The sequence below is a fragment of the Trichosporon asahii genome (assembly GCF_000293215.1).
Source record: "Trichosporon asahii var. asahii CBS 2479 unplaced genomic scaffold scaffold00075, whole genome shotgun sequence".
Taxonomy (NCBI): Eukaryota; Fungi; Basidiomycota; class Tremellomycetes; order Trichosporonales; family Trichosporonaceae; genus Trichosporon; species Trichosporon asahii.
The window spans coordinates 2,250,311-2,261,672 of NW_014040850.1; the positions used below are offsets into that span (position 1 = coordinate 2,250,311).

General features: G+C 61.0%; 3 protein-coding genes and 1 non-coding gene across 4 annotated transcripts; 1 reads left to right on the forward strand and 3 right to left on the reverse strand.

The window, feature by feature from the left end:
• Nucleotides 1–481: 481 nt before the first annotated feature.
• On the reverse strand, nt 482–3,039 carry A1Q1_06453 (uncharacterized protein; the record flags this gene model as incomplete). Its single annotated transcript, XM_014321567.1, has 4 exons — nt 482–678; nt 749–766; nt 829–2,548; nt 2,731–3,039. The coding sequence occupies 4 exons, from the start codon at nt 3,037–3,039 to the stop codon at nt 482–484; spliced, it is 2,244 nt and encodes a 747-aa protein (XP_014177042.1).
• Nucleotides 3,040–3,473: 434 nt separating this feature from the next.
• Nucleotides 3,474–3,554, reverse strand: A1Q1_t447. The gene has a single exon. It is a non-coding gene; the product is annotated as a tRNA-Val (tRNA).
• A 495-nt stretch (nt 3,555–4,049) lies between these two features.
• On the reverse strand, nt 4,050–4,997 carry A1Q1_06454 (uncharacterized protein; the record flags this gene model as incomplete). The annotated part of the gene is made up of 3 exons (XM_014321568.1): nt 4,050–4,555; nt 4,618–4,802; nt 4,882–4,997. 3 exons carry the CDS (start codon nt 4,995–4,997, stop codon nt 4,050–4,052), a joined length of 807 nt encoding a protein of 268 aa, XP_014177043.1.
• Nucleotides 4,998–5,471: 474 nt separating this feature from the next.
• A1Q1_06455 (uncharacterized protein) lies at nt 5,472–11,315 on the forward strand (the record flags this gene model as incomplete). Its single annotated transcript, XM_014321569.1, has 1 exon — nt 5,472–11,315. The coding sequence occupies one exon, from the start codon at nt 5,472–5,474 to the stop codon at nt 11,313–11,315; it is 5,844 nt and encodes a 1,947-aa protein (XP_014177044.1).
• Between the last annotated feature and the right edge of the window lie 47 nt (nt 11,316–11,362).

Consider the following 11,362-nt stretch of genomic DNA (forward strand, 5'->3'; position numbering starts at 1 on the left):
GGAAAAGTCTGTAGCGGAATATAGTAACGCCCGCTGGTCGACACGCCAGGTCCCGTGGTCCATTGAACAATCAAGTGTGGCGTCTGGCCCGCCGAGCACCACCGATAACCCCACCCCGCCGTGGTCGTTGCCGCCTACACAACACAAACAAACACTGCAATCGGAGCAGTGGCAAATCGCAAACAAACAAACAGGCAGTGTCTCGGCGCACAGACGTTATTGAGAGATAGGAAGGACGTATGCCATCAGCTCCCGCACCAAATTGCAACAACACCAAAAAGCTGACATGACATTACTCCGAAGGAAAAGCTAGAAGTCTATGATAAAGTGAATGTGTGTGCGCACAGTGCGCAGGCGTGGCTCTGATAACTTCTCGAGCTTACGCCGGTCTCCTCATCCTCCTCCCCCTCTCTGTACCTCCACCCCCTCCATCTATCTCATCCTCGATGTTAATGGATCCAGCATTCACTGTCAGTGTCGCTTAGAAGGCTCCTCCCCAGTCCATCCGCTCGACGTAGTCCGTAATGTTCGACCCGATAGTCGGCTCGACGAGGTCGCCCCTTCCAGCTGCGATCTCGAGAATGGCCGCGTTCAAAGGCGACGAGCCGAGAATGTCGACGTGGTCCGCTGTCAGAGGACCGCCACGGAGGTCAAAGCTGTCCGGCTGGTGCTTGTATTCTGTTTGTTAGCTCGGCTCCGGCGAGGTGCAGATCTGAATGCTCGCTTGCAGTCTGATCGCGCAGCTTACGGCGTGCAGGCTTGCCCGCTGTACGCCACGCCACACGCGCACTGCTCGCCGCCTGCATCGGCTCGCTCGCTCACACTCACCCTGCGTGATCACCTCGATGCCCGCCGGGTTCCACGGCGTCTTGCCCTTCCAGCCTTTGACGCACATGGCGCCGAGCGAGACGGTGGCGATGGTGCCGTCGCCGTCGCTGAACTTGACGCCGGAGCGGACCTCGGGCGTGGCTCCCTTGTCCGTAACCTCTGTGTCGATCCACTGGTCGCGCGTCATGGGGAAATCGCCCGGTGTGCGGAGACACTCCTCGTCGTCTGCCTCGCAAATGGCCTCCTTGCCGACGGCGTCGCCGCGGTTCTCGTCCTCGATCCACTCGCCCTTGGCGTACCAGTACGAGCGCTCCGTCTCCTTGCCGTGTCCGTAGAGACAGTAGATCTTCATGCTCGGCGCGTCGGGCAGCTGCACCTCGAGCGGGTTCGACCACTTGACGGGGTCGAAGCCGTTCTTCTTCAGCTGCTTCGTGTCTGCCTCGAACCCATGCGAATAGTTGGCCTGGTACATGCGCTGGTAGTCTGTGCTCGTGTGCTCGAGCACGTACGGCGCCGTGTCGTCGATAGTCAGGTTGGGGTAGACGGTCTGACTCGTGAGCTCCTTGTCGACCGGCTCCGTCGTCGTGTTGCGGAACGAGAGGAAGCGGCCAAACGTGTCCGTCGTGTTCTCCGGGTCGTCGGGCGCAAACGTGTCGTTGCCCCAGATCCGGTTCCCGCCCTTCATCCACATGCTGCTCGCGCCGGGCCAGTTGCGGAATAGCTTGGCGCGTTCCTTGCGCGAGAAGAACTTTTCCAGCATGTACGATCCGAGCGGGTGGATCTCGACCGTGTCGCGCATCTCGCCCGAGAGGAACGCCGTCATCGCCTTGGGCACTCCGAGCAGCGTGCCCGCAATGTTGATCCAGGAGTCAATGTTCTCCTCGACCCAGTGCGGGCCGCCGCCGCCGCCGAATCCGCCGCACTTCTTCGGATCCGCCTCGACCCATTTGAAGAAGTAGAGCGCGAGCGAGCCGCCCATCGAGTGGCTGGCCAGCACGACCTTCTTGCCCGTCTGTTGGCGCATGATCTCAATCTTTGCTTTCAGTCTCGTGAGGAAGAAGTCGCGGATCTCCAGATTGTAAAACGCGACGCGCCAGTCATACGCCGCCATGTCCATCGTCGACGTGTCGTACCCGATCGCAGCCAGGTTCTGCACAATCTTCTGCCAGATCCAATACCCCTGGATGAACTCTGAGGCAGCGTCGAGCCCCTGCGCTGCGCGCACCTTGTGCCCGGGTGGGTCGAGGCCGGTCTTGAGGTCGATCGCGATCGCCTCGGTCCACTTCTCCTTGTCCGTGAGCACGGTGCGGATCATGGTCGACGTGCCCCACAACCTGCTGCGGAACATGCTGCGTGCAACGGGTTCTGTGCTCCAGCTCTCCAGTCCAGTCGAAATAATACCAGGCATGAGCACGATGGGGTGGTCCGCCTTCAGTCCGTATTTTTCAATGAGGTCGTCGGCGACCGTGAAGTCGCGGTTCTCGAAGATGTTCTTGCGCACAGCATCCGTGATCGTCAGGTTGCCGAGGAAGTCACGCATGTCCGACTGCAGCATCGGCCACACGTCGGACAGGTCGGCGGGCAGCAGGTCCGGCGCCGTCGTGAGCCACACGGCCGCCGCGCCAAGCACGAACGCAATCGGGAACAACGCTCGCCGCCCGACAAACCACTTCTTCCACCCCCGCTCGTCCTTCTCGTGGTGCTTGTGTCCCTTGTGGTGCTGGTGCAGTTCTGCCTGTCAGCTTCCTATCGCTGCAGACCGTCGGGCAGGCGCACGGCCGCCAAAGGCGTTGCCGAACATGCGGCCGAGTCCGTCGCCCCCTCGGTGACTCACCAAGCTCGTCATACGGTGTTCCCGGCGCCAAAACCTGTCGTCAGCGTTCATCCCGCCACGCCACCCACCTTGTAATTGCCGTCTCCCTTGTTGCGGATACGGACGCTGATGTCGTCCATGCTCTTGCCGAGCTCCTCGCGCACGCTCTTGAAGCGCTGGCGGAGCCGGCTCTCCCCCGTCGGCGGAGGCGTTCCATTCGGTGTGCGATCGGGCGTCTCAATCTGGACGTGTTTCGCCGGCTCCGTCGTCTGCTGGACAGTTACGGTCGGCGTTGATGAGCGCGAGCTGTGCGCGCTTCCGGCGCTGGCGCTGACGGCGCTGTCGCTAGTAGCGGCCGACGCGGCGGAGGCTTCGCGCGACTTCCTCGATTTAGGCATCGCGCGTGTGCTGGTGAAAAGGAGTGTAATGGGGTTGTTGTGATGTTGTCGGATGGAGAAAAAGTCGGACTACGGTTAGTGTGGCCAGACTTTCGCTGGGCCGCTAGGGTGGCGGAGATACGGCCAGGCTCACCCAAGCTGCATACCAGGACGCGCCTGGCGGCCCGGCGCCCACGCGTCATCGTTGATAACCGATCGGGATCAAAACCTGCAGCCTAGCGAAAATAGCCTGCTTTTGCTTGGGCGCACGGGCGCAGAGGGCGCAGGCGGGACTCAGGCTCAGATTCGAAACGACCCTGACGGGCGCCGCCCGGCGCACCAGCGTTGATCTGCACTGGCGTCACCTCCACCGGCTCAGCTCGAAAAAGTGGCCACCAAGCCCGGAAGAGCGCATTTCTGCATCGCTATTTCGCATAGCAGCACTTCCAAAAGGATATCCCCTGACGGGATCGAACCGTCGACCCTTCGCGTTCACCATGTAAAGCGAATACTCTAACCAACTGAGCTAAGGAGATCGTAAAGATCACAAAGAACGATCGAGCGAGAGCGCTGATGAGCACACAGAAACGGAGGGGTGGAGGTGTGTTAAGTGAAGGATCGGCGGTGTGTATAGGGCGCGCAGGGCGAATGTCTAGGGCGCAAAGGAGAAGAAGAACTAGCGTGTGTAGTGTGTGTGTCGAGGTGAGACATTCCACGTGTGGTTGATGCGCGGGGCGTTAGTTGAATCATGCAACTTGCGTCTGGACCTGTCCTGAAGTTTAGATCATGGAGGGCCAGGCCGAGGGCCGAGGGAAGGCATTTGCAGCCAGTGATCCTAGAGACGTCTCAAGGGCTGGGCATTGAACGGCTCAAAGGTCGCGAACGAATGCTCAACAGAGCCCAAGATCTAAAAGGGAAGTTGCCTCTGCGTCAGCTGTCAGTAGGTAATCAGCGCACGATTGCGAGTTAACACCCTCAGCATGCTCAGCACGGCACCTCTAAGCACCCTCTAGCATATTGTACAACAGGCTCTACTTCCTCTTGCCCTTCGTCGGCTTGCCGCCCTTCTTCCCCGGCTTGCCCTTGCTGCTCTTCGAGTACCGCGGAATCTCGCCGCCGTTGCGCTCGCGTTCCTTCTCAAACTTCTTCTGGCGCTTGCGTGCCTCGTACTCCTTCGCTCGTCGGCGCTCAGCGGGCGTCTCCATGCTGCGGCTCTTCTTCGCCTCGGCCTTCTCCGCCTTCGCCTTCGCCTTTGACTTGGCCTTGGCCTCGGCACGCTTAGACGAGGCAGGCAGCAGGTCGACACCGCTCTTCCTCTTCACCATCTTCTCCTCGTCCTCCTCATCAGAGGAAGAGTGGTATGAGCGCGCCTCGGAGGTCGGGTCGAAGCCTTCCGTGATCGTCACGAGCGCCTCCTGGTCGTCATCCGAGTACGCCTCCTCGATCTGTTCCTGCTCCTCCTCGGACTCGTCGTCGGATTCTGTCTCGTTAGCTCCGATAACACAAACATGAAGGCTTGGGCGACATGGGACGATCACTGCGGGATTGATGGAATAGCCCGCAGAACAGGACGAGGCGCAACAGTGAGGGGAAACATACCTTGCAGTTCCGGCAGACCCAGCGCCGCACGCACATCCTTCACGTTTTGAGCCGCACGCTCCTTCAGCTCCTGCCGCGCTTTCCTCCGCTCCTCGAGGTGCTCCTGGTGGTCACGCTCCTTAGCACGCTTCCTCCGCTCCTCGACACGCTGCTTTTTCCTCTTCGAGAAGCCCGTCAGCCATTCCCTATCGTGTTAGCTTGCCTTCCGATCAGACGTTCCAGGAAGCTTGGAGTCGCTTGTCTTCCCTCTCTCTGGACACCTACCTTCGAGCCTCATCGTCGAATTTGATCTCCTCAACCTGGTCCTGGCGAGCCTTCTTCTTGCGCTGTATGTAGGCCGCGCCCTCTGTCAAGAGGCTGACGTTTGAGCGCTTCGGCATGGTTGTTCAGGTGAAGTGTGGTTGGTGTTGTTGTGATTGCTAGTTACGGCTCTCCTGGTCGCCTGCTGCCAGAAACTCGGACTCCTGATGGTGGAGGTGGGTGGAGGTTGTGGATTGCAAAAATTACACCTGGGCAGGCGTAAGCTTGGCATGGCTCGGTGGCGAATTCAAGATCCTAATGCCTGATTAAGACCGATTACATTCCGATCGGCGCAGGCTAATTCCCGGTTGAAAAGTGCTAATCGGCGACCCGGATGACGCACCTGACGTAGTAGACACAGCGTTCACGCCGTGACTGAATCCGAATCCACGATCCATCAAGACACAACCACATAAACTCTACCATCTCACTTCGACATCATCTCTCATCGACCGTCCCAGTCCCGCAAATCGATCTCCAAAACGCATGTCAACATAGTACCGACCACACGAAAACTCCACCTTCATCTCTGAGACCGTGGACACACCCTTATCATGGCCGACAAACGGCCCCAGAGTCATGCGACGTCTCTGACGTCCCTCCTCTTTGGGCGCCGCACCAGCAACAAGTCGTCCTCGTCCAAGTCTTCCTTAGCCCTCACCTCAAACCAGGTCGATGCACGAAAAGCGACTCCCAGCTCGAGCGTCACTACCAGCGACCAGTTCGATGAGGACGCCGCAAGACTCACCTCTCCACGCGGAGGCACCGTGCCCTTACCCGGCATCTCTGGCCCCGCTGCCTCCGGGTCGTCTGCCCCGTTCCAGATTGACCAGGCACTGGCGTCGATGGAGACGATGGAAAAGAAAAGCACAGAGCTCGTCGATCTCGTAAAGTCGACGAGCGTGCACCTCGCCAACGTTCTGCTTGACCACCATGGCTCGAGTCCGCCTTCGCTCGAGGAGATGGGGCTCGATGCCGAGGGTGCGCGGAAACTGTATGGCTACGCGATCGACTTTTGCTCCCCGAACAGCGAGTACGCCCTGCGTACTGCCGCGATGCGGCTGCTCGCGGTACTGCTTGGCGCTATGCCCCCGCGTGAAGCTGCCCTCGACCCTGCCCCCGCCTATCTCCCGCCAACCGTAACGAAGGTGACGCTGTACCGACTTATCACGGCGCCATCGGCCAACTCTCCAGGTTCGGGTCCCACGCACACGAACCAGATCTTTGTTGAAGTCGGCGCCCTGAAGGCGTTGACGCGAGACGGCCAATATATGGACGGCATGGACGGCATCGCGGGCTGGCTGACACGCACGCTGATCGACCTGCAGCCCGACTGGGTGGCATGGTGTGCGGAGCCGGACGACAGTGTGCTCGACGACAGTCGCGACTCACCCTTTGGTCCCATCAAGAGTGCATCACCCGCGACGGCTGCGTGCGAGATCATCGCCCTTCTCTCGTCTATCATTCAGAACCGCCTCCCCCTCTTCGCACCCAACGACCTGAGCGCTGTCGTCCGACCGATCCTCAAATACCTGTGGGCCGGCATCACGGCCACCATCTCTGCCTCCTCTCCGGAGGGCGCAACTTCGCCCCAAGGCCCCAGCTCGACGCACTCCTCGGTCCACCACTCAAAGCACGGCTCGCCCATCAGTGCCGTCCGCCGGGGCGCCGAAACCCGACGTACCTCGAGCTTAACTGTCGGACGCGTGGAGCCCTTCCCCGCCAAGCCGTCCAAGTCGCCTTCTCGCTCGCCCATTGTGCGGCCGCCCAAGTGGGAGTCGCCGTTCAAGGCCATGTGCGCGCTAGTTCACATGCTGTTCGAGACGACGACGATAAACGATGACCTGTTCAACCGCGTGTTTGAGCTGCTGTGTTTTGCGTTCGGACAGGACGACACGATGCTGGGCGCGGATCTGCTGTTGGTCGCGCAGGAGCTTGTGCAGACGATGCTCGGAGCAAAGAGTGGACGTCGAGGCGAGCTTGCGCTGCGTAAGGCGCTCGAGGGCCGGCTTATCATCACGAAGAACGAGGCGCGCAAGAACATTGACGTTGAGCGCAAGGTGACCCGTGGCGCCGTTGTGATTGTCCGCATCTGCATTCAGGATGCCGCCTTCATGGCGCGTCTCGGCACACGCTCGTTCTCGTTCTCGTCACTGGCTTCCTCACTCGTCGCCGCCGAGTCCACCGCCCGGTACCCCGGAAACGATAGGATCGACGTGTGGGCGCGCTGGAACCCGGTCGATATGGAGATCTTGCATTTGGTTGAGGCTCACCTGAATGCCCTCGAGGACGGATCTGCCACCGGCAACGTCGATGCGTGGACGGAGGGCGAGGCTGCCGCTGAGGTTCTTGACGGTCTCCGTGCGGTCGTGCAGGCGAACGCCCCTGACTCTGGACGAGGCTTGCTGAAGACGGGCAACGTGCCACTCGTGTCACTGTTCAGCACACTAGTGCACCGAGTCCCGCACGCGGTCGGCAAGCTGCACGCGCGCCTTCACACCAGCCAATCGGCGGCGCAGTCCGACCCTTCGTTCTACCATCCGAAGTACATTGAATTGTTACTCGACCTGGGTCCGAACCTGGACGAGGAGACCGGCGCGATTATCATCGACTACTACCAGCGGGAGTGCCTGTGTCTTCCGTTCACTTCGGAATGGATCAAGAACATCTGGAAGCTGCTTGAGGCGTTCGCTCTCTCGAATGACCTGCCCATTGCGCGCGAGCGTGTCTCACATCTGCTCTACAACGATGTCTACGTGTATGTCGAGGATTTGCCCGAGAGTCGCGAGCAGCTTGTTGAGCAGGTCATCGTGCCGTACTTCGAGCGTTGGCTGCCCGAGGAAACGGACGACGAGCTCCTGCACGATGCCCTCGAGGTGCTCGTTCGTGCTGCGGTCTCCGAGACGATGCAGAAGGACGACGAGCGTAGGCGCGAGCGTGCAAACCGCGCTCAGGTTGACGTTGAAGCGGAGGACGCGAATGCCCTTCCAACCCAACAGATGGAAGAGGAGATGCAGAGTGGCAGCTTCGATGCGATCCGCAAGCTGCTCACGAAGCTTGCAAACGAGCCGGCGTGCAAGGAAGTCTTTGGAGGCGAAGCGGTCACGTCTCGCTTAACGTCGCCGCTGTCGCCCGGAATCGAGCCGATGACGAGCCCACCCTTAAACCCTGTTCGAGGCCGTGCGCCGCGCGAGTCTGGTCTCCGCTCGCTCATGCGCACTCTGTCCCCTGCACGTGAGCCGAGCCCGAGCTCGAGCAGCAACGTTTCGGTCGCCCACGAGGATATCAGTAAGGAGAAGGAAAGCAGGGATAGTAAGGATAGTGAGGAGAGCAAGAAGATCATCCCCGCGCGCAAGGGCAACCAGCACACCGACTGCAAGAGTGTGCACGCCGTCAAGGCGCTGATTGCGATATTCACGAGGCTCGCCTTCACCTCACCGCAGACGCGCGTCAATGGTCAGCGGCCGATCCGCACACCGGCCTCTGCGCGTTGCATCGTTGTTTACCGCGACCTGATTTGTCTCCTGTTCCCACTGTCCGAGACGCCGGGCATCACAAAGCTGCCCGCTCGCTGTCCGCGTGCTCGTCTCACGATTCTCCAATGGTCTATGCGGCTGCGTGCCGACCGACAGCACCGTATCCTGTTCCGCGGTGACATCAACCGCTTCGTCGCACCGTTTGCGTCGATCCTGTATCGCACGAAGGAGACTGAGGAGAGCGTGCGCCAGGCGATGGAGCAGGAGGAGCAGCGCAAACGCATGCGCTCACAGGGGCCTGCTGGTGGACGCGCCTCGACTGGAGGAGCGGACGAGGAGCGCGGCCGTACAGCGCGTCCCGACCAGCCGTCAACCCGTTCGCGCTCTCGCTCCAAGGCTGCTGGGCCCATGCTGCGTACTGCTAGCATCGATTCGCAGCAGTACAACCCCCTGTGGTGTGTGCCGGAGACGCTCGACTTCGAAGCGCCGCCCGACAACCAGCCTTCCGAAGGACTGATGACATACGACCCGTACCACCCCAGTCTGATGGTGGAGGGCGCGCCGCTCGTCGAGGGTGTCTGGCTGCCCGTATCGGAATACGTGCGGGCACTGAACGGCCTGCTGCGTTGGGAATCGAACTGGGAGCTCGTCTCGTACGTGCTCACGTTCCTGCCGCAGCAGCTTGGTAACAAGCACTTCTTCCACGGCACGCGTGCGACGCGTGAGGTCAAGGGCCTGCTCCGCGTGCTCTGCGAGGGTATCCTCGAGACGGACAATCGCTGGGAGCGCCGTTTCCAGACTCCCTCGTTCATCAAGCGCCCGCACATCAACTCCGCTGCATACCAGTCTCTCTCGATTCTGATTTCGTACCGCTCTACCTTCGACCGCGGGGAGTGCGATGCGCTCGTGCAGTCGCTCGTCGCCGGACTTGAGGGAAACGCGCTTCTCGCCAAGCCGTGTCTTCAGGCGCTCACGATCTGTATTCACGAGTTGGAGGGATATGTCGCCAAGAACATGCTCGCTATTCTTCAGAAGACACAGCAGATTCTCTCTACCCCCGCCGTTGCTGTGCACATTCTCGAGTTCCTCGTCGCGCTCGGCAACTCGTCTCTCTACCGCAACTTCACCGACGACCAGTACCGGCTGGTGTTCGCCGTCGCTATTGGCTACATCGCCGAGCACAACACGCGCTCGGATCAGAGTGTCGACTTCAGCGGCGCGCGCGATGCGTTCACTCTCTCACAGCATGTGATCGGCCTCGCGTACCACGCCATCTACTTATGGTTCCTGACGCTCAAGATCCCGCAGCGTCAGCGTCACGTCAGCGAGCTGGTGCGCGGCCTCCTTCATGCGAAGAGCCAGCGCGCTCCCGTCGACGAGCGCACTGAGGTGTGCTTCGACTGGCTAGCGCGCTACACCTACGGCAACGCGGACCCGAAGCCTGCCTCGTCTTTCCTGAACGAGATGGTCATGGTGCAGAACGGAGACAACGACACCCCTCCCCGCTCCCAGTCGTGGCTGCTCGGCGGCGCCATCATCACCATCACGGCTCACGCGCGCACGGGTTGGGCCACGACCCAAACCACGCGCGCTACTGGCCAGACCGCCGTCGTGTGCAAGCTCGAGAATGTACCGCTGTTAGACCTCGGAGAGGCGAATGCCGACATGACCTCGCTTCCTGCGACGCTCATGGCGAATCGCGAGCTCGTGCGCGACGTCAACATTGACCCTGTCGCGGACCAAGACGTGTCGACCCAGAAGGAGCCGGAGGTGCCCGCCGAGAAGGCGATTGATGGCGACATCGACCCCGCGCGCGCCATCGCACTCGTCAAGCCCAAGTCTGACGCCCAGGAGCCCGAGACCTACGTCTGGTCCGGTGTCACTCCGTCCCAGCGCCGCAAGGACGTCGTCATCGAGCCCTCGTATCTTGCGCTGCAGCTTCTGTCTTCTTACCCGAACAGCTCCGCAGCTATTCCTCGCGGTCGTATCATTCCGAAAGAGCCCAAGTTTGACCGTGCTCTGCGCGGTATCGAGGCTACGCCAGTCATCAATGCGCAGTCTATCGCGGTGCTTTACGTCGGTCCCGGACAGACGACCGAGCGCGAGATCCTCGGCAACACGGATGGCTCGCCGCTTTATCTCGACTTCATGGCCGGGCTCGGACGCGTGATCAAGCTGAAGGGCCAGATGGACGTATTCACTGGCAAGCTCGACCGCGTGAACGACACGGACGGCGCCTACGCCTACGCGTGGTGGGACGATCTGGCGCAGATCATCTTCCACACGGTCACGCTCGTGCCGAACCTGCCGCACGACCCCGAGTTCAACAACAAGAAGCGTCTCGTCGGCAACGACTACGTGCGCATCGTGTACAACGAGTCGGGGCAGGACTATGCCTTCGACACGCTGCGTACGCAGTTCAACTTCATCAACATTGTCATTTCGCCGTACGCGACGCGCGACGTCGCCGACGGTTCGGGTGGGCCTATGGGGCCCTCCGGACTCGGCGGCGCGACGTCGCCTCCGCCCGGCGCCGCTCCCGGAGCCGGCGGGGCCGGCGGCCTGGACGACTGGGGCGGCGACAGCGAGGACTTCTTCAAGGTGACGCTGCAGCGAGCGCCAGGTATTCCCGACTTCAGCCCTATTGGCGAGTACAAGCTCGTGTCGAAGAAGAACCTGCCGAGCCTCGTGCGGCAGATGGCTCACCATGCGCACTCGATGGCGGTCCGCTTCCAGCACGTCCAGAACTCGAGCAATGCCGCCAGCGCAGAGTACATCACCTCGTGGCGATACCGGCTGCGCTCTATCGCGAGGCTGCGCGAGCTGCTGCCCCAGATCGCGGAGCCGGGAGAGGAGGGAAACAAGGAGGAGGTGCTGCGTGACTTTACGCGTATCTTCTCGCCGCCCCAGCCTGCCGAGTAACACTGCCGGAGGAGAAAAAGAGAGAAGGAAGGAGGAGAGAGACCGAT